Source organism: Cucurbita pepo, chromosome LG10 (genome assembly GCF_002806865.2).
Source record: "Cucurbita pepo subsp. pepo cultivar mu-cu-16 chromosome LG10, ASM280686v2, whole genome shotgun sequence".
NCBI lineage: Eukaryota > Viridiplantae > Streptophyta > Magnoliopsida > Cucurbitales > Cucurbitaceae > Cucurbita > Cucurbita pepo.
Genome location: NC_036647.1, coordinates 1,269,363 through 1,288,223, shown reverse-complemented (window position 1 = coordinate 1,288,223; position 18,861 = coordinate 1,269,363). Strand labels below are relative to the sequence as shown.

Here is an 18,861-nt window from a genome sequence, read left to right as displayed (position 1 = left end):
ACAAGAAAATACTATAGGGAAAATATATTAAATGTTTGATTTTTTTTTTATTTTATTAATACAAATTAACTACTTAATCTCTTTTCTCCCAAATCATAAAATATTATAAAATATACAAATTAACGTCATTTAGATAAGAACTCTATTTAATAAAATATTAGTACTTGTCTTTTTTTATAGATTAAACATTACTTCACTTCAAAAAATGGGATGAAATTAAATTATTATTCTCTTTGACGATAATGTATAATATGATTAAATACCACATTAAATAGTTTTAATTGTGTATTTATTGTAACTTTAAAGTTTAATATAAGAATACATAAGCTAAATATTATCATTAAAATAAATATATTTTTTATGCACTCCACTTAATTATATGGATCAATAATAATCATAGCAGGGTAAAAAAAGACCAAATCATTCATCAAACAGAACAAACTATTTATAAGAAACTTATGTTGAAAATTAATTACGGAGATATTTCCAAAANAAAATAAAAAAAAAAAAAAAAAACACAAAATAAGTAAAGCTAAGGCCTTGTTTCTTTGTTATGTTGAGTAAATTGAACTAGCAGATGGGGATTGGAGCACCATTCCATTCCTTCAAACATTCGAGAATTGGGTCGATCATCTTTCCTTCACACAGAGCTGTGAATACCTTTTCACATTCTTCTCCCGGAGATATCACCTTCTCTCCGGTCAGCAACCCTGTTCCTACCTCTTCCCTCACAAATTTGTATAGCGGATAGGATCTGCATTCTTTAATTTGGTTCTCAATGCCTGATGTTCCGTTTTCATACGATACTCTTGCATTTTCCACTTCTTTGGGCAACATGGCTTTTAGTTCCTCCTCGAAAACTCCGATCTTTTGAAAGATTGATGTGCTTGTGTTCTTCTCATCTTCCCCATTTTTCAAAGCGTGATCCACTAGAACTTGTCTCAGTTTTTGCATCAATGGGTAAGTGGCACTGCATGCATCATCCACATAGGCGAAGGTGTATTCTCTGTCCACCACTTTTAGTAAATCTTTCTCGCAAAACCTTGATGGGTGAAGTGCACCGTTAGTACCTGTAGTGAGAACTTTTTTGGCTACTTGACTCACTGTGCTCTTCACGGTGCTCTTCAAGTTCTCCTCCAAATGTCTCAAGTCAATTGCTTGGCATAGAGCAACCAAAAACGTGGAGGACATGAGTTTTAAAATGTCAATTGCCTCAGCGGTTTTTCTGGAAGAAATCAAACCGAGAGAGTTGACATCTTGATTGTGTTGCTCAGCACTTTGGACATGACTTGTTACGGGGTTTGCTAGATATTGAAGCTCAGAGCAATAGGAAGCCATGGCAATTTCGGCACCTTTGAACCCATAATCCAAACTTGGGTTTCTGCTTGCAGAGAGATTTGAAGGTAGCCCGTTGTTGTAGAAATCATTCACAAGTTCTGAGAATTGGGCAAACATGAGCTTTCCGATTGAAGCAACGGCCAGACGAGTGTTGTCCATGGATACTCCGATGGGAGTTCCTTGGAAGTTACCTCCATGAATAGCCTTGTTCCTTGAAACATCAATCAAAGGGTTGTCGTTGACTGAATTGATCTCTCGCTCAATTGACTTTGTGGAGAATCTAATAACTTCAATCAATGGACCAAGCCATTGAGGAGATGTTCTTAGTGCATAGCGATCTTGCTTTGGCTTTTGAAGAGGATCGATTTCATGTAATTCCTTAGCGGTTTTCATGTAAGAACTCCCATCCAAAATGTGTTCCATGATTGCAGCCGCCTCAATTTGACCAGGATGATGCTTCAACTTATGGGTCAAATGGTCAGTAAATTCAGGTTTGCCTTGCATCACTTCAGCGAAGATTGCAGACAAAATCTCAGACAAAACAGCCAAAATATTTGCCTCGAACAGAACAATAGAAGCCAACCCAGAGCCAACAGCCGTGCCATTAACAAGAGCCAACCCTTCCTTAGGCTGCAACTCAAAGAACCCAGAAGGAATATCAGCTTGTTGGAAAGCCTCCTTTGCATCAAGACGTTCTCCATTTGGACCAACCGCCTTCGAGTTGGGTCGGCCAGTGAGCAGTCCAGCAATGTAAGAAAGAGGAACAAGATCTCCAGAAGCAGTAATGGTTCCACGAAGAGGCAGGCAAGGAGTGACATTATGGTTCAAGAGTTTGGTGATGGCTTCCAAAATCTCAAATCTAATACCGGAGTAGCCCTGAAGAAGAGTATTGATTCTGACCAACATGGCCGCCCTTGTAGCGGAATGGGGCAGAGTATGATCGGACTCTGCTCCACTTCCAAAAATGCCAGCATTCAAAAACCTAATCAACTCCTTTTGGAGAGCACCACCTTGGTTGGTTCTTCTATGGGAGGTAGCACCAAAGCCAGTAGTAACACCATAGCTATCAGTCCCCTTATTCATACTCTCCATAACCCAATCACTGCTGGCCTTAACACCAGCTCTGGAAGACTCAGAAAGCTCGACAGTTACATCAGAGTCCCTAGTAGCAATGGCAGCCACTTGGGAAATGGTGAGGGTTTGACCGCCAAGCTTGACAAGGGGCCTCCGGTACTCCTCCACCATGCGCTTGACCTCGTCGAGATGGCTTCCCTTGAGGGAGTCAGCAGCGAGGCCCCAGTTAAGTGGGTCGGGGTGATGAGCAGTAATGGTGCAGAAAGTGTCATTGTTTTGGTGGGTGGGTGCCATGTTAGAAGAGAAGAAGAAGAGAAGAATAAAAGAATATAAGAATGGAATTGGTTTGGTGTTATGAGGGAATTATGAGGTGTGGGAAGGTTGTTTAAATAGGAAGACCAGGGTGGGTTCGTTTGTGTGTGGTGTGGTAAGTAAGGGGAAGCGTGGTGGAAGCAGAACGACACAAGAGGTGGTTGTTGGAAAGCGTGTATCATATTTGAAATAATCAGCGTTACCTAACTTCTCTCATTTTCAAACCTCATACTTCGTCACTTTTTTTTTTTTAGATATAATATATGATTAAATATAAAGCGAAGACTATATAATAAAATTAATTCATTAAAAGGGAGTCAATTTAATTTAGATTTATATTAATTTTAATCAATATTATTATTATTAGTAGAGTGTTGTTATTGATCAAGAATGGTATAAATAAACGTACAAGTCTTAACCGATCTTAAATATAAATGGGAATATAGGACCTAATTTTTGTTTGTTTAGTATAAAGTAGAAGAAAGAAGGGGTTGTTGATATAAAATGTAAGCATGGCGTAATTGAATTCCTGGTTGATTAATTTGGTTTATACGTTAAATTTAGGAAACATTTGATATTATCCATTTATAAAATTTGATGTGACTAAATGACCAAAAAGCCCATCAAGTGCGTCTCCAAAAGGGTTTGGGGTGGAGAGGAAGGGAGTTGGTGAGAGTAATTGAAGCAATAATTTAGAGAGGGGGAGTTGGTGAGCTGAATTTAGTGCTTGGTGGAGCCCTTTTTTCGTTGGGAGGGTTGGTGGTAGGGGTAAAGGTAAATGATTTTCTTTCAAAGTTGTATTAAATTTTGTTTATAATATTTATATTTGGTGTTCATATTATCAAATTTTTATATAAATAAATATATTTGGTCAATTATTTCTAACCATTTTACTAAATTAGTTCATTTAGATAATTAATTATTAGTTAAAATTGTTTTGGCTAGAGGAAATGATATTTGGAAAGTGTTTTTTCTCGGCTTCTATTTTAAAAGCTCCAAACAAACATGGGTTTGACATACAGAACCCGTTCCCACCCTTTTTTTCCTATGACCCAAACCAGAAAAAAAAATTATAATTTTAGGTTAACTTCTTTTTCTCTAACAAAAAAATATCTGAATTTTTAGTCAGTTGAAAATTTTAAGTGTATCGGATGAAAATAAAATTGTATTTCATATTATAAACGAATTTTTGTTCTACGTCTCTCAACTATATATTCTTGTTTAATTAGTCTTTTAGATATATTTTAAATAGCATGTTTATAAATTAGTTCTTGACTTAAATAATTAGTTGTATAAACAATTATTAATTTATGTACGAAAATGGTATATATTAATTTTTTTGTATAATTATTATTTTATAATAACATATCACTTATAATATAATTAATTATATACTATAATTTTAATACGGTATAAAATAAAATATTATATTTATTAATGTTTTTATAATTTTGAACATTGGTCTACATTTAAAATTTAAAGCATATTAGAACAAAAAAGATAACTTTTTAAGAAACTTTTCTTAATTAATTTTAAAGTTAAAACAAAAATAAAAATTTAGAGTATTTAAGACCGTAACTGAAACATGTTTTAAGTTTGACGAATTTTCTTTTTGAAATATTTGTTTTGTAATTATTATTTTGTAAAAGATTAAGGAACTAAATTTAGTTATGTGGTGGTTGGTGAGATGGCGGCAGAAGACCACCACGAGGGAGATTAGTTGAAATTAATCTTGACCGTAAGATTCAACATATTATAAAATAATATCTGGCGGCTAACAATCATGCACCGTGTCATTCAAGTGGATTGCTAGTGGACGTGGCTTGGTGGAGATATTATTTATTAATTGCTTTTACTAGTGGACGTTTGCGACTTTAGATACCGAAGACGTCCTTGGGATGATCTCGTAGTTCCTACGGGGTGAAAATAATAGGGTCGGTCCATAGATATTATTCCTTCTTTTTGCCGCATTTCACTCAACGGGTTGAAGGGAGTGTGCAAGCTGGCTTGATTAAAGTGTTCTTAAATCAACCTAAATTATTAAAACTAATCCGTAATAGCCTAATTTGGAGAGAGACTTATTTGAAATGGGCTCAACTAGGTCAAAATCGTTGTAAATAGTGTCGAACCGGTCTAAAAAGGAATAGCTGAACCGGTCAACATTCGAGTGGGTCGGGTCGGGTAGGCGCGAACCAGTTCAAATGGATGCTGGATGCCCGTAGAGGTCGATTGACATTCGGATCGGGTCGAGTGTGGTTGGATCAGGCGCGACTAGTAGGCTTGGGCATAACCAAAATTGGGCTTGGGCTATGGTGGGGCGGGGGTTGGGCCGAGTGGTTTTAGGCATGGATGCTCGTGTGGCTGGACTAGGGTGTCTCTACGCTGACATCTGTCCCTCCTACAACTCGCGTACACCGGCGCCAGCGAGAATCTCCGATTGCGTCAACGACCGTGCGGCGGTGGGATAACGGCTTCGTGCGACGGCTGGTGACAGATCTGTGGCGTTCGGTGGCCGATCGAAGCGGCGCCATTCCCGGCCGCGCGCTTCTCCCACGCGATCTCCGATGGAAATTCAGGAGACGAGAGTTTAAGTTTGCATTAGACTAATTAAATTGAAACATCTTTATGAAAATGAACAAATATAAAATTAAAATATAATATAAAATTAGACAAGAATATGGTAAAATAATATTAACTGAATTAAGTTTCATCCCAAATTCATTTATTTATTTGTTTCACGCAAAAAGCGACAGTTGTATAGATCACACAAAGCATATTTGGAGGAGTGTTGGAATTGGATAGATCAGTTGGGCTTATCTTGGGCCTGCAAGGGGGGAGCAGGAGGCCCATAGTACATTGGAATTTGGGCCGCTTGCCTTCGTCTACGGGCCCTTACGAATAGGTAAACAGTAATACCCACAATCACAACGAACAGAAGCATCCATAGAGGAATTATCAACACGTATCCCATTATTATACTCCCTAACATCAAAATAGTTGTATTTATAATTAATCTAACCATATATTTTAGTAAATAAAATAAAATAAATAATAAATCAAGAAAATGAAATGAAAATCTGTTCCATTAGATGGTATGGAAGAAGAAGAAAATTATGAAGAATTTAAGAGGAGAAAAAGAAANCTATTTCGTTGCTACATCAGCCAAATTACTGTTTCCTATAATGTAGAAGACGATCCAAGTAGCAGAAACATAGAAGAAGAAATTAAAAAGAAAAAAGAAAAGGGATTAATTTTGGTTACCTTTTTAGATTTGTATCGCCGAAACCGAGCAAGAACAAAGGCCGGAGGAGGAGAGAGATACAGAAATTGATGAAAGGGAAAGTAAATTCCTTTATTTATATATATTTATATATATTAATTTGAAAAATAAAATATGTGTTTATCTCTACGCCACTTCAGTAAAGTCCAAAGGTGGGGCCCGGTGACGTGACCCTTTCTGAAATTTTCAATTTTCGTTTTTTCGTTTTTCCGATCATAATTAAAGACATAATAAATAATTTTTTAAAATTGAAAAATGGATAGAATCAGATGCGCTTGGTAAAATCCATTCACGCCCACAATTTCTACGGGATGCTTGGGATGAGGATATTGGGCTTTAGGCCCAGTAATATGGTGGCCCATTTTGGTATAAGATTATGGGCCACCTTCCATGTTCTGTAATATGGCGGCCCATTTTTATTACGTTTATGGGCCACCTTATTCTCAAATTATGTAATAAGGTGGCCCAAAATCTGGCCGGCCATGTTTTGCCTTCAATTAGGCCCATGCGTGGAATATTATTCTCCTTTGTGGGCTTTTACAGCTGATGTGGCCCATCTCTTTCTTTGGTTTAGTAATGCTAGTTTCTTATTTAAAAAATAATAGTAAAATCAAATATTAGTTCAAATATCATTCAAAGCTAGACTAAATTTTATAAAAAAAATTTTTGAATAATTTTGTGAATTTTTTAAGAGTACAATGTGAAAAAAAAAAANAAAAAAAAAAAAAAAAAAAAAAAAAAAAAAAAAAAAAAAAAAAAAAAAAAAAAAAAAAAAAAAAATCAAACTTTCTTATAAGCGATAAAAAATTAAGCTTGAATCAAAATAGAAGTCTTAAAATATTAAAAATAAAAGTCAATTCAGGCGTAACTCAACCATTAATAGGATTTCATATACTCGAAATACATAAAAAAAAATAAAAAATGATATCATGTTTCCACAGCAAATGGACTGAGAGATGTTCCATTATTAATACCAATGTCTCCTCAACAGAGGAACCAAACCCCCAAGTGGGCAGTTTTGAGAATTGTCATTCAAGCATTATTCCATCGACATTATGATAAACCAACAGATTTTGAACCTCAGAACATTGCAGTAGCTGCCTAGAAACGTTCAAAAGAAGGAAAATGGGGGGCTAAAAAGAGAAGAAAACCCAGAAACTGACTAAAACATCTAGATATGAACCAATTCAGATGATCTGAATTGACAAAACAAGCACACTCATAAACTCGAGAGGATCTAGTTGTCTTTCGACTTGTTGACGACGATGACGACACGGGAAACAAAAGGAAGTAGCCCCATCAGCTAGAAGGCAGGCAGACTGGAATACCTTTGTGGAAAGGCATTTTTGAAATGATCATAAAGTTTTGCACAGACGATATATACAGCACATTAGCTCTGTCTGCTATATACTAACATTTTTCAACTTTTCAGGTCATCTCTCCAGCAGTTACTTTTGATACAAGTAACTGGTGCAACCATCACAACAACAATCAACTTTCCATGTGAGTGAGTTTGCACTAGTTTCCTCGAGTTTTGCAGCAACTAAAGGTCCATTCAGTCACATCCTATCCATACTTTAACATATGGGAAGAAAATTTGCAGCAAAAGGCATTGATACATGTTTCGAGATAGAGTGAGTGAGACCAAGATGGTGGCATCTCGTTCCAAACCATGAGCTGCTTTCCAAAATTAAACAGCTGGGTGATCTGATCGCCATGTTTGAGTAAATGCTATGAGCTATAAGGAACGGATGTTGCTGGAAGCTTGCGCGATATAGATGATACTTCATGAGTGGCAACAGGCTTATTGGATAACCGCCGCTTGTAGCGTTTGAGGACAGATGCCAAGTTCTCCTTCCCCTTTGGGAACGCTACGTCGCCTACAGCTGTACCAGTTCGGCCCTTTCGGCAAGAGATCGCAATCTCCACATCCTTGACCATATCCAGAAGCATTGCGGCAGTGGTGCATTTTCCCTTGCCAGGTTTTGCAGCAGGAGGCAACATTCCGTTTGCAATTTGTGGGCTTGACCTCTGCTGAAATGCTTGAGGAATTTGAAGGCAGAAGCATGGCGGCATTGGTATACGAGGCTTTGAAAATGCAGGATCAATAATACCCTGAAAGCGTGTTGCCATTAGAGTTCACAAAATTAGAGTGTCAAAAGCTGAGAAAAATAAAGCATGTTATTGATACAGAAAAATACTCGACGTGTACCTGGAGACGATTTAGTACATAAGTATATTTTCCCCATAGTTCTGGCCGACTTTCCATAAGTGAGAGATCCAGAATTCGGTGAATGCACCATACACCAAAACTTACAATCAAATCTGATCTCCAAATACAACCTTCCCCACAATGAGATACTGAGGATATAGAAATGTTTGTAGAGTTCGTACCATTCTTCATTCCAGAAACCGACCTCCTATCAGGAGAAAATGAAGGAGATTCTTTCATACGGACCCCCCGATTCATCTCCCCAGCCTCAGCGTCATAAAGAAATTTCTCCCTTGCAGCTACACAATCAATTAGTTCCTCATCAGCACCATCACTTTGCCCAAACAACCACTCTGATCCTTCCAATTTCAGAAGTCTGACAATGCAGTCTCTGAAGGACTGGAGAAGTCTGGCCTCTGAATTCACAACAAAAGAAGCTTCATGACTAATTGAATGCAGCAGCTTCCCAATGCCTCTACTCTCAGAGTTGCTATTTTTATCCATGCCAAATTGCTCAGAAGGCTGTCTAGACCAGAAAGATCCAGAATCCAAAGGAGGATTCATTTGTGGTGATAAAGCACCACGGTAGACATTCGACGGAGAAAGTTCATCAAATGCTAATGGAGCAACTGATCTTGATCCAGAATTTGTGTAGGACACTCCACGAGATGTTATTCTACCAATAGATGATCCATAACCAGTCATAGTATCCCACTGAGAACTCTTATCTGATACATGCTGATCCCGGTGAATATCGGGCAAGCTATGGTATTTCTTTGTATTAGATACACTCGACAAATTCTCACCAGTTCCAGAAGGAGAAAGATCATAATATTGCCTCTCAGATTCAGAAGCAGGATTCCTGGATACCGCAAAGTTAGAGAATCCAGGGGAAGGGGCCTGACAAGCACCCAAGCCATTTTGTAACTTTTGGCCCATTGCAAATGCAACCGAGTCTCGCAAGCTTGCACCACCAGCACCACCCAAGGTATGATATTTAGAGCCTGATGAATCCAACTGACCATTCAAGTTACCAGAAATTTTGTCCTTGGCCATTCTACTCAGGTAATTAAACTGATAGCCATGAACTGTGGCAGGCTGATAATCCCAACTCTCTGAAGAAGGTAAACTGCGCAAACTAGAATAGCGCTTCACTCCAGAGTCAAGACCATTATGGCTAGATTGATTCATATATGCATCCAAATGCTGGATGTGGTTAGACCACAATGGTTGATGCCCCTTTTGCATCCCATAGGATGCTTCTAAACCACTTTGTACCCTGTGACTCTTCGGGGAGTCGTATAGACCTGAAGGAATTGGATCAGATGCTTTGCTTCCAAGAGGTGATGAGAAAGGAAAATCTTTTCCAACAGCATCCAATTTCAGAGAGGAAGTTACGAGTTTCGAATCAATTCCCAGCAACAAATCTAGTTTCTTAACCTTAGCATTTTGAGTGGCCACTCCATGAAAATCATATAATTGTCCCCAAAACTCATCAAGAATTGCAGTTAGTTGGCGCCTTGCAGCACGTCCAAGTCCAGCCAACCTTGAAAGACTACCAGTGCCAGTCCCACCTCCTTCTTCGCTTTTCCCACCGATACTTCTAAAAGATCCAGGACCCTCAGATGTTGAAGATGGTATACTCCCAGAGATCTCTTTCAAGGACTCTTCAGCCTCCCAGTTATCAACTTCATAATCATCCTTCTCGGAACGTAAGTCACCATCCAGTCCAACAGTCTTTTCAATGGGCTCCACTGAGTCAATTTTTAAGACCTTTTTGTCAGCCAATGTTTGATCAGGAACATCATGAGTCACAGCTAAGGACGAGACTATCTCCTCAGTGGATTCAAGTTCATCTGGTACATATTTTAGGGAGCTTTGAACAACACTAATAGATCGATTCTCACTTTGATTAACTGAACCAAGCATCTGATCAGGTTCCATAATATTTTCAGGCAAACCAAAATCAAACTTTGCAGCAGACAAGTCTGAATGACTTTCTACAGGTTCTGCACTGTATGAACTTTTCCCCAAATCTATGTCTTCTCTCTCTGCAGCTGAATCAGGAATGACCTGTGGTATATCCCATTTCAATACTTGAGTATCTAATTGGGCAATCGTAGTGGCAGACTTTAATGGGGTAGCAGCCAACCATAGCATCAGACAAAACGATGAACAAGCAGTAATAAGAAGAATCACATATGGGATTGACATACCACTCCCCATGCTCCACCTCATATTTAATGCCCAATCACTGTTACCAAATATCATCTCTATAACAAATATAATTTTCAGTCCTAATATTCCAATAAAGATAGCAATTGCAATGAATTCCACGAGCTGCGATGTTTTGAAGGCACCCATTATTGGTCTTGATGAAGCAATACGATAGAGGGGAATCACAGAAGATGGAAGTAATAGAGCAACCATAACCTGAGAAAATATAAGAAGCTGATACATCCCTTCAGCTCCTGAACTCCAGACACAACAAAGTGCTGGAATAATGGCAATGATCCTAATTGTAGCACAATGGAGCCAACCAGGAATATCTAATTTTAAGAAATTAGTCAGGACGAGTTGACCACCAAGACTCCATGTGAGTGCCGTGATTTGATTTGATATAAACAGAACAAGTAAGAAGAGAACATATACCACTGGGCTCCTAAATACCTGCATAATTTGGGGGGAAGTAGGGAATAAGATCAATACTCATCATAGTGTAATACTGTGGTAATGTAGCATGTAAACAAGAAAAAAAATTAGAAAAGAGGAAGGGGGGGCTCTAAAACACCTGCTCCATTAGAGATAATGCATCTGGAAAGGTGTGCAAAGCAAGGCCACTGCTATAGAATACATTTGCAGCTGAGTTCATCAGGACATTATTCACCACATAAATTCCACTGAATATGCAGAAAATGGCTAACAAATGATTATAACACAAAACTTCTTTGGAAACATTTGGCGGACTCTGGTGCTGCTGCAAGAAAATATTGGAAAAGCGTTACAAAGGAAATAAAGACGTCCAAATTTATAACATGAAAAATGGAAGTTTTTTCCCTTGCAGCAGAGTAAAAGAGAAATCTAGATGCTTAAAATTAGGAACGAAGGATGTAAGTACAAGTTTTTCACATTCAAGGCATTATTATATCAGCAAACATTTAGAGGAATCTAGATGCTGAAAAATTAGGACCTGTGGAACGTAAGTATGAGTTAGCATGGAGCATATCAGCAAACTTTTCTAGCATGGAGCATTCAATCCCAGAAGTTCGGGTCTAAATGAACTGCCCCGAACGACATCCTAATCTTAAGATATTGGTAGGCAAAAAAACATCTCTTTTTGACTGTCCTTGTTCGCTCATACACATTGACTGTGAAAAGTAAGACATTTGCAGTTTTAAGCTCAAGCAAAGACAGACAAATAGCGAGAGAAGAAATGAGAAGTACCAGCACAATAGAAGAATGGACATAAAAATTGTGAGGCATGACACTTGCTCCGAGAAGACTCATAAGAGTAAAGGCACTTTCCCCATTTAACCGTGTCAGCGTGAGATTCATGGAAAGTGGGATTTCAGGTTGACTGATTAGTACTCCAAGAACCAAAGAGATCAGTATAAACCCCGCCATGCATATATACAGGAACTTCGCCTTGCTATCTTCCTAGAAAATAGAAACGCATTGAGGTAATGAATTACATCAAAGGGAAAATTACGAATGATTGTGATTAAAAGTTTCGCTTACCAGAAGGTCGGCAAAAGGGGGACATAAAGCAGAAGCGACACCCGTCAAAAGGACACAGGTGAAGAGGTCCCATCCAAGCAGAAGATTAAGTCCATGTGAAATGCCTAAGATCTAGTACGTTTTGTAAATGCATATTAGTCTTATAATGAAGTTAGTTTCCAAATCTTAAGAGTTAAAACATGATTGAATTAGACCATTCGCCACTAGAAATTTCTCTTATCAAAATTGAATCACGGGTTGGCTCGAATAAGTTAGCAGAAACAAAATAAAATTACCATAGTAAGGTCTAACAGAATCACCGAAGCCTCTGCTTGAATTCCCAGAAATATGCATGTACACTTATCGTACTCCTCGCTGCAAATCTTCGGTGGTATCAACAGAAGAAAACAGGAAAAAAATTATCAACTTCCCATAACATTTAGCAACGATCAGTCAAGTAATGAAATAAAAAATAACAGAAATCAACCTATACCCATGGCACAGAACAAAATGAAAGAGGCAGAAAGTGAAGGTTAAAACCTAATGTTTCAAACATAACAGATGAGTACAGTTCTCGAGGGTAACCAATATTGGTCAACAGACTGATTTTCAGATAAAAGCTGCTTGGTAGACGCCTAAAACAGTAACATATATACAAAAGGCAAGGGAGATACACCGCTCATATAACATAGACCACTGATTTAAATACAAGAAAAGAACAATAGTTTCACTTCATTGGTAAAAATACTGAAGCCTTGAAGACACATAAATTATACCTGGGCAAGACCTCTTCCAGTGACCACGCCAATGCTAGCAGAGAGATACTGGCACAAAATAGCAGCAAGATTGAGAAGAAGCACCAACACAAACAGATCAAACCCAAACCGTGCTCCTCCTTCCACAGTTGCAGCCCACTTTCCAGGGTCAACATAACTTATTGAAACCAGAAGTGCAGGTGCAATGAAAGGTATAAATCGATCAATAGTGCCTGATCCATGAGTTGAATGCAATGACGTAGATTCCATGGTGTAAATGGGGAATTCCCACAAAATAGTCTGATAGATCAGTGTTAAAGCGTGGCTAACAAGTCCAGGAAACTACAGACTTCCTGATAAGCACCAAGATAAAAAATTTACATCACAGCTGTTCGTGTTTCCTACAATTACAACCATTCGCCTCTCTTTTACTGGAAAGTAACAATTTCCACAATAAAAAGTTTCATTCATTGTAAACAACCCCCCTGTTCAATCATATTTGGCAAATATAACATGCTCACCCATGATTGGCCCAATAATATCATTTTAGCACATTTTTTGTCATCAATCCCTCAGTCCTAATATCATAAAAATCCTTGAATCGTGGCTGTGGTTAGCCACTATAGAGTACCCTATCAATTTACTGACCGTTCCAAACAAATAAGAGAGCTCAACCCAGAAAAGAAAAACTTTGATCTGTAATATACTATCCTGCTCAAGAAGGAATATTCTACTTTCAACGATAGAACAGATCCTGATACAACAGCCACCTCCTCCAATGCTCACTATAACCTAAATCAATAAAATGATATCCATCAGCATCAAAACAAGATGAAGAGAGAGCTGTAATGCAGAAGAAAATAGTTTTAGTGTTTATCATTGCATTCGGAAAAACAATAGATGATAGGATCTCAAAATTACACTCATAAAGTAGAAACGCTGAAACTTCGGAATCCAAATTTTGCTATTAACAAAAAATCTGAAATCGTGCATAGTGTCACAGTCATGCTTGTTCAAGGCATATTGTCCATGGCTGCATGCCCGTTACACGCCGAGACCCTTTTCCTTGTACTACTTTACCGCTTTCCTTTACTGCTTTCATGTTGTATTATTTCTTTCTTGTTTTCTTTAAGAGTATGACATAATGGCGAAATCATGCCTGGTAGACATGAAATGCCTCAAAATGTACTATAGGGGGATGCGACTAGTTGTCAAATTTTCCCTACCCGAAAAGTTATGTACTGCTTAAGCCGTTGTTGTTGCCTTTTTGCTTGCTTGCTATATAACACCAATCTCAATCTCTCTCTCATTCTTGCTTTCAAAACTCTCTTTACAAAACTTCTCTCCCTTGTTTTCTAAAATCTTCTCTTCAAACCGGGGCCCGAGGTTTGAATACACGTTGCCCGGCCGTAGGCAACGTGATCTGAAGTTGGCTTGACTCACTCAGTGCTGAGAGTGAGTGCCGCACAATCGCCAAATCCGTTGCCAAGCAACGGCAATTGTTATCGACGGTTCGTTGAAGGGTTCTCAAAGCGCGCATGTCCCTTGACCGAACTACTAAAGAAGGGAAACAAGTGGAGTTGGACTCCACGTTGTCAAGAAGCCTTCGACAACTTAAAGAACGCTATAATGGAAGGGTCAGTTTTGGGGATTGTCGACGTGACAAAACCCTTTGAAGTCGAAACAGATGCGTCAAACTTCTCCCTAGGGGGCGTCCTACTGCAGGAGGGACACCCCATTGCATACGAGAGTCGGAAGCTAAATGAGGCAGAAAGAAGGTATGTAGCATCCGAGAAAGAAATGTTGGCAGTAGTCCACTGCTTACGAGCTTGGAGACACTGTTTACGAGCTTGGAGACAGTACCTCCTCAGAGTTAAGTTTGTAGTCAAGACAAGTTTGTAGTCAAGACAAGTTTGTAGTCAAGACAGACAACAGTTCCATATGTCACTTCTTTGACCAACCCAAGTTGTCATCGAAACAAGCACATTGGCAAGACTGTGTGGCAAAATTCAACTTTCAGTTCGAACACAAGCCAAATAAAGCAAATCAAGTTGCAAATGCCTTAAGTTGGAAGAGCGAACATGCAGCCTTGTGCATGTTAGCTCATCTACAAGCAAGTAAGCTGAGCGGAACAATACGAGAAAGTATTAAAGAACACCTAGCCAAAGACCCGGCCACCCAGGCCATCATGCAGCTAGCCAGAGAGGGGAAGACTCGCCAGTTTTGGGTCGAGGACAATTTACTCTTCACTAAGGAAAATTGTCTTTACGTTCCCCATTCGGAGAACCTAGGGAGACTCTTACTTAAAGAATGCTACGACACACCATGGGCATGCCACAACGGGAGGCAGAGAACCTATGCCCTCCTAAAAAGGGGGTACTATTGACCGAACCTCCGCGACGATGCGACACAGTTTACAAAGACTTGTCTTATCTGCCAACAAGACAAGGTTGAGTGAAACAAAATTGTGGGACTACTAGAACCTTTACTGTTTCCTTCCCGACCGTGGGAAAGTGTTTCTCTAGATTTTATCACACACCTCACCAAGGTAGGAGAAATGGAGTCCATCTTGGTCATCGTTGACAAGTTCTCCAAATATGTCACATTCATCCCAACTCCCAAGTCATGCTTTGCTCAAGCGACCGCACAACTATTCTTTCGCCACGTAGTCAAGTTGTGGGGCATTCCCACTAGCATTATCAGTGATCGCGATCCGAGATTCCCAGGGACCTTTTGGACCGAGTTGTTCAAGCTATTGGGGTCAATAAACATCTCTTCGAGTTATCACCCCCAAGCTAACGAACAAACTGAAAGGTTCAACAGTATGCTTGAGGAGTTCTTACATTATTTCATCGATGCGCGACAGAAGAACTAGGTACAAATGCTTGATGTTGCTCATTTTAGCTTCAATTGCCAACAAAGCTCGTCGACAGGAAAAACCTCTTTTGAAATAGTATATGGTAGACAACCACTTATGCCCCATGTTATTGACCACCCCTATGCTGGGAGAAGCCCTCAAGCGTACAACTTCACCAAAGAGTGGAAGCAAACCTCTGAAATAGCACGAGTGTACTTGGAGAAAGCCTCACGAAGAATGAAGAAGTGGGCAGACCAAAAACGAAGATCATTAGAGTTTCAGGCTGGTGACCAAGTTATGATCAAGTTGAGATCAAAACAATTTAGATTCCGTAGGAATCGAGACCATCGACTAGTGCGAAAGTATGAGGGACCAATTGAAGTCATTGAGAAAGTCGGAAGGACTTCATGTCGTCTCCAACTACCTACATGGATGAGAATTCACCCCGTCATCCATGTAAGTAACCTAAAATCGTATCATCCAGACGACGACGACCATCAACGCAACCAAGTGACACGACCCCCAGTGACGATGAAAGACTAGAGTAAAAAGAAAGTAGAAGAGATTTTATCCGAGCGAACTCGTCGCATCGGCAAACCAAAGCGCAACTTACAGGAATTTTTAGTTAAGTGGAAAGGACTTCCAGAAGAAGAAATCAGCTGGGAATGTGCTGACGACCTGAAGACAGCCGCACCTCAGATTGCAGAGATTGAAGAAATGAGACGGTTGACAGGGACGTCAACTAATTAAGTGTGGGAGGATGTCACGATATGCTTGTCCAAGGCGTGTTGCCCATGGCCTCATGCCTGTTACACGCCGAAACCCTTTGCCTTATACTACTTTACCGCTTCCCTTTACTGCTTTCATGTTGTATTATCTCTTTCACGTTTTCTCTAAGAGAATGACATTTCGGCGAAATCATGGTTACGCCTGGTAGACATGGAATGCCTCAAAATGTACCATAGAGAGATACGACTAGTTGTCAAATTCTCCTTGCCCGAAAAGTTTATACTGTTTAAACCGATGTTGTTGCCTTTTTACTTGCACGCTATATAACACCATTCTCAATCTCTCTCTCTCATTCTCGCTTTCAAAACTCTTTTTACAAACCCTCTCTCCCCAGTTTTCTAAAATCTTCTCTTCAAATCGGGGCCCAAGGTTTGAATACACGTTGCCCGACAGTAGGCAATGTGATTTGAAGTTGGCTTGACTCACTCAGTGCTGAGAGTGAGTGCCGCACAATCACCAAATCCGCTGCCAAGAAACAGCGATTGTGACATATAGCATGAAATATTTGGGAATCAAGATAGATATTGATTAAACAAACTGAAAAAACCCACATGTATAAGAAATAGTGATATTCAAGAAAGTTAGTCTAGCAATCTTTAATAAACGCTTGATTTACGGAGGTAAGAGAATTCCAGAAGTATGTTCACAACCATGAGTAATCCTACTAATAAATAAGCCTGCCATAGCCCCAAATCCCCCCCCACCCTCTTTCTTCCTTATAGAAAGTCAACAACCATAGCTGCCATTGCAGTCATAGTAGCTCAATTACTGAAAGCCTAACAATTCAAACCCTAGACAGTCAAAACCACCAAGGACTTTCATCAAACACAACAAAGGCATGACAAAAATTGCAGTGCACAAATCAAAAACAGCTCAAATAAATCCCAACCCAGTATCCCATAACAAATTCGCCACCATAAAGGAAGATCAGAATAATAAAATTGAAAAAAACCACGGATCCGATGCAAGTCGAAGATGACAAAGAAGTAAAAAGAAGTAAAAGGGAAGCTTCATTAGCACGGATTTCGAAACATATCATTGACAGCGCTGAAAAAAAACTAAAAACGAAAACAAACCCACACGAAGCTGGAAAAGAAAAGGTAGGGTTTGAAAATTGTTCTTCCTCCTTGTGTTAATCACCTGGTTTCCGTTTCTCGCTTTATTTGAGCCAAATCCCATTCAATCCATGTATTTAGTCTGGATAGTAGATCTCGTAGATACTTCAGAAACGCCACAGAGTTAATTGCACAAACTTTATATAAAGAGAGAGATAGAAAGAACAGAGTTGTTTTGGGGAATGATGAGGGAGAAAGAAAGGGAAAAATATAAGAAAAAAGCAACTGGTGGGGTTTGAAGGTAATCTCGGCGAGAGAGTTTTTGTGTGTGAGAAAGTGCAGAAATCCCACCACAATAAATTAAACCTTTTTGATTTATAGGCGATGAGAGTTAGAGAGTGGTTTAGGCTCAGCTTCCACACTCCCCAATTTTTCTCTCTCCTCTCTCTTCTGTTCTTCTTCTTCTTCCTTTCTTCTTCGCTAAACCTCTCTGCTCAACTTATCTGGAAAATTTATGTTCTTCATCTCTTCCTTTCTTCCATTGGATTTGTGAAGACAGCTCACGGATGATGCTTACTTTTCCTTGTTTCAGCCAACTTTAGGAATGCGTATTATCCCAACAGTACGGTCAACTTCAACCCAAACGACGTGTCGGCACAACAATTATAATTTCTTTCAATTTTTACAGTTTTCGTTTCCTCGATTTTCTCACTTTTATTGTTATTTTTTATTTATTAAATCTCGAGATTCTCCTCCTTAATTTTTTTTTTATTACTTTCATAATTAACTTACCCTCAATTCCTCAAAATGTATTAAATTATTCTCTTACTGCCATGGTTCCACACAGCTTTGGACATTTTATTTTAGTTTTTTTTTTCTTTTGATATTATATATATATATATATATATATATATATATATATATTTAATGTGTTCGTCAAATTTTTAAAAAATTATAGTTTCTCTACTAGGCGTGAATGTGATCGTTCAAACTATACTTAGACACTGTCATGGCTACTAACACGTCTATGAATTTGTTACCTCAATCCATTCTTCAAACTAAGAGAAGGGAACGAATATTACTTATAAAAATGTAAAAATCTCTCCTAACAAATACGTTTTAAAACCTTAAGAGGGAGCTTAGGAAGGAAAGCCCAAAAAGAACAATATCGCAAGTGGTAAGTTTGAACGGTTACAAATGATACAATGGGACGGTGTACCAGCGAGAACGCTGACCCCTAAGAGGGTGGATTGTGAGATCTCACATCGGTTGGAGAGGGAAACGAAATATTCTTTATAATGGTGTGGAAATACTTCCCTAACATATGCGTTTTAAAATTTTAAAAGAAAACTCAAGAGAACAATTTGCTAACGGTGGGTTTAGTTGAGTTACGATGTTAATTGAGAAATCGTAAGAGTAGTTATATATAAAGAATGATATGAAGTAGTTAATCTGCAAGAACTCACCTGGTT

At 38.8% G+C, this 18,861-nt stretch overlaps 2 protein-coding genes and 1 long non-coding RNA gene across 6 annotated transcripts; all 3 read right to left on the bottom strand.

Moving 5' to 3' along the window:
* Nucleotides 1-523: 523 nt before the first annotated feature.
* LOC111803837 (phenylalanine ammonia-lyase-like) lies at nucleotides 524-2,761 on the bottom strand. The gene has a single exon (XM_023688426.1). It carries the CDS (start codon nucleotides 2,704-2,706, stop codon nucleotides 571-573), a length of 2,136 nt encoding a protein of 711 aa, XP_023544194.1. The 5' UTR covers nucleotides 2,707-2,761; the 3' UTR covers nucleotides 524-570.
* A 2,628-nt stretch (nucleotides 2,762-5,389) lies between these two features.
* Nucleotides 5,390-6,098, bottom strand: LOC111803838. The gene is made up of 2 exons (XR_002816431.1): nucleotides 5,986-6,098; nucleotides 5,390-5,706 (listed from the first exon to the last, which is right to left on the bottom strand). It is a non-coding gene; the product is annotated as an uncharacterized LOC111803838 (long non-coding RNA).
* Nucleotides 6,099-6,936: 838 nt separating this feature from the next.
* On the bottom strand, nucleotides 6,937-18,053 carry LOC111803836 (ethylene-insensitive protein 2-like). Of its 4 annotated transcripts, none has more exons than XM_023688425.1 (8): nucleotides 17,475-18,053; nucleotides 12,710-13,480; nucleotides 12,230-12,316; nucleotides 11,955-12,065; nucleotides 11,661-11,873; nucleotides 11,008-11,190; nucleotides 8,217-10,886; nucleotides 6,937-8,119 (listed from the first exon to the last, which is right to left on the bottom strand). In XM_023688425.1, exons 2-8 carry the CDS (start codon nucleotides 12,956-12,958, stop codon nucleotides 7,736-7,738), a joined length of 3,897 nt encoding a protein of 1,298 aa, XP_023544193.1. In that variant the 5' UTR covers nucleotides 12,959-13,480; nucleotides 17,475-18,053; the 3' UTR covers nucleotides 6,937-7,735. The 4 variants fall into 4 exon arrangements, with proteins under 4 accessions (XP_023544193.1, XP_023544190.1, XP_023544189.1 ...); XM_023688422.1 differs by having other exon boundaries at nucleotides 11,008-11,193; nucleotides 17,415-18,052; XM_023688421.1 differs by having other exon boundaries at nucleotides 11,008-11,193; nucleotides 17,475-18,052.
* Nucleotides 18,054-18,861: the final 808 nt, after the last annotated feature.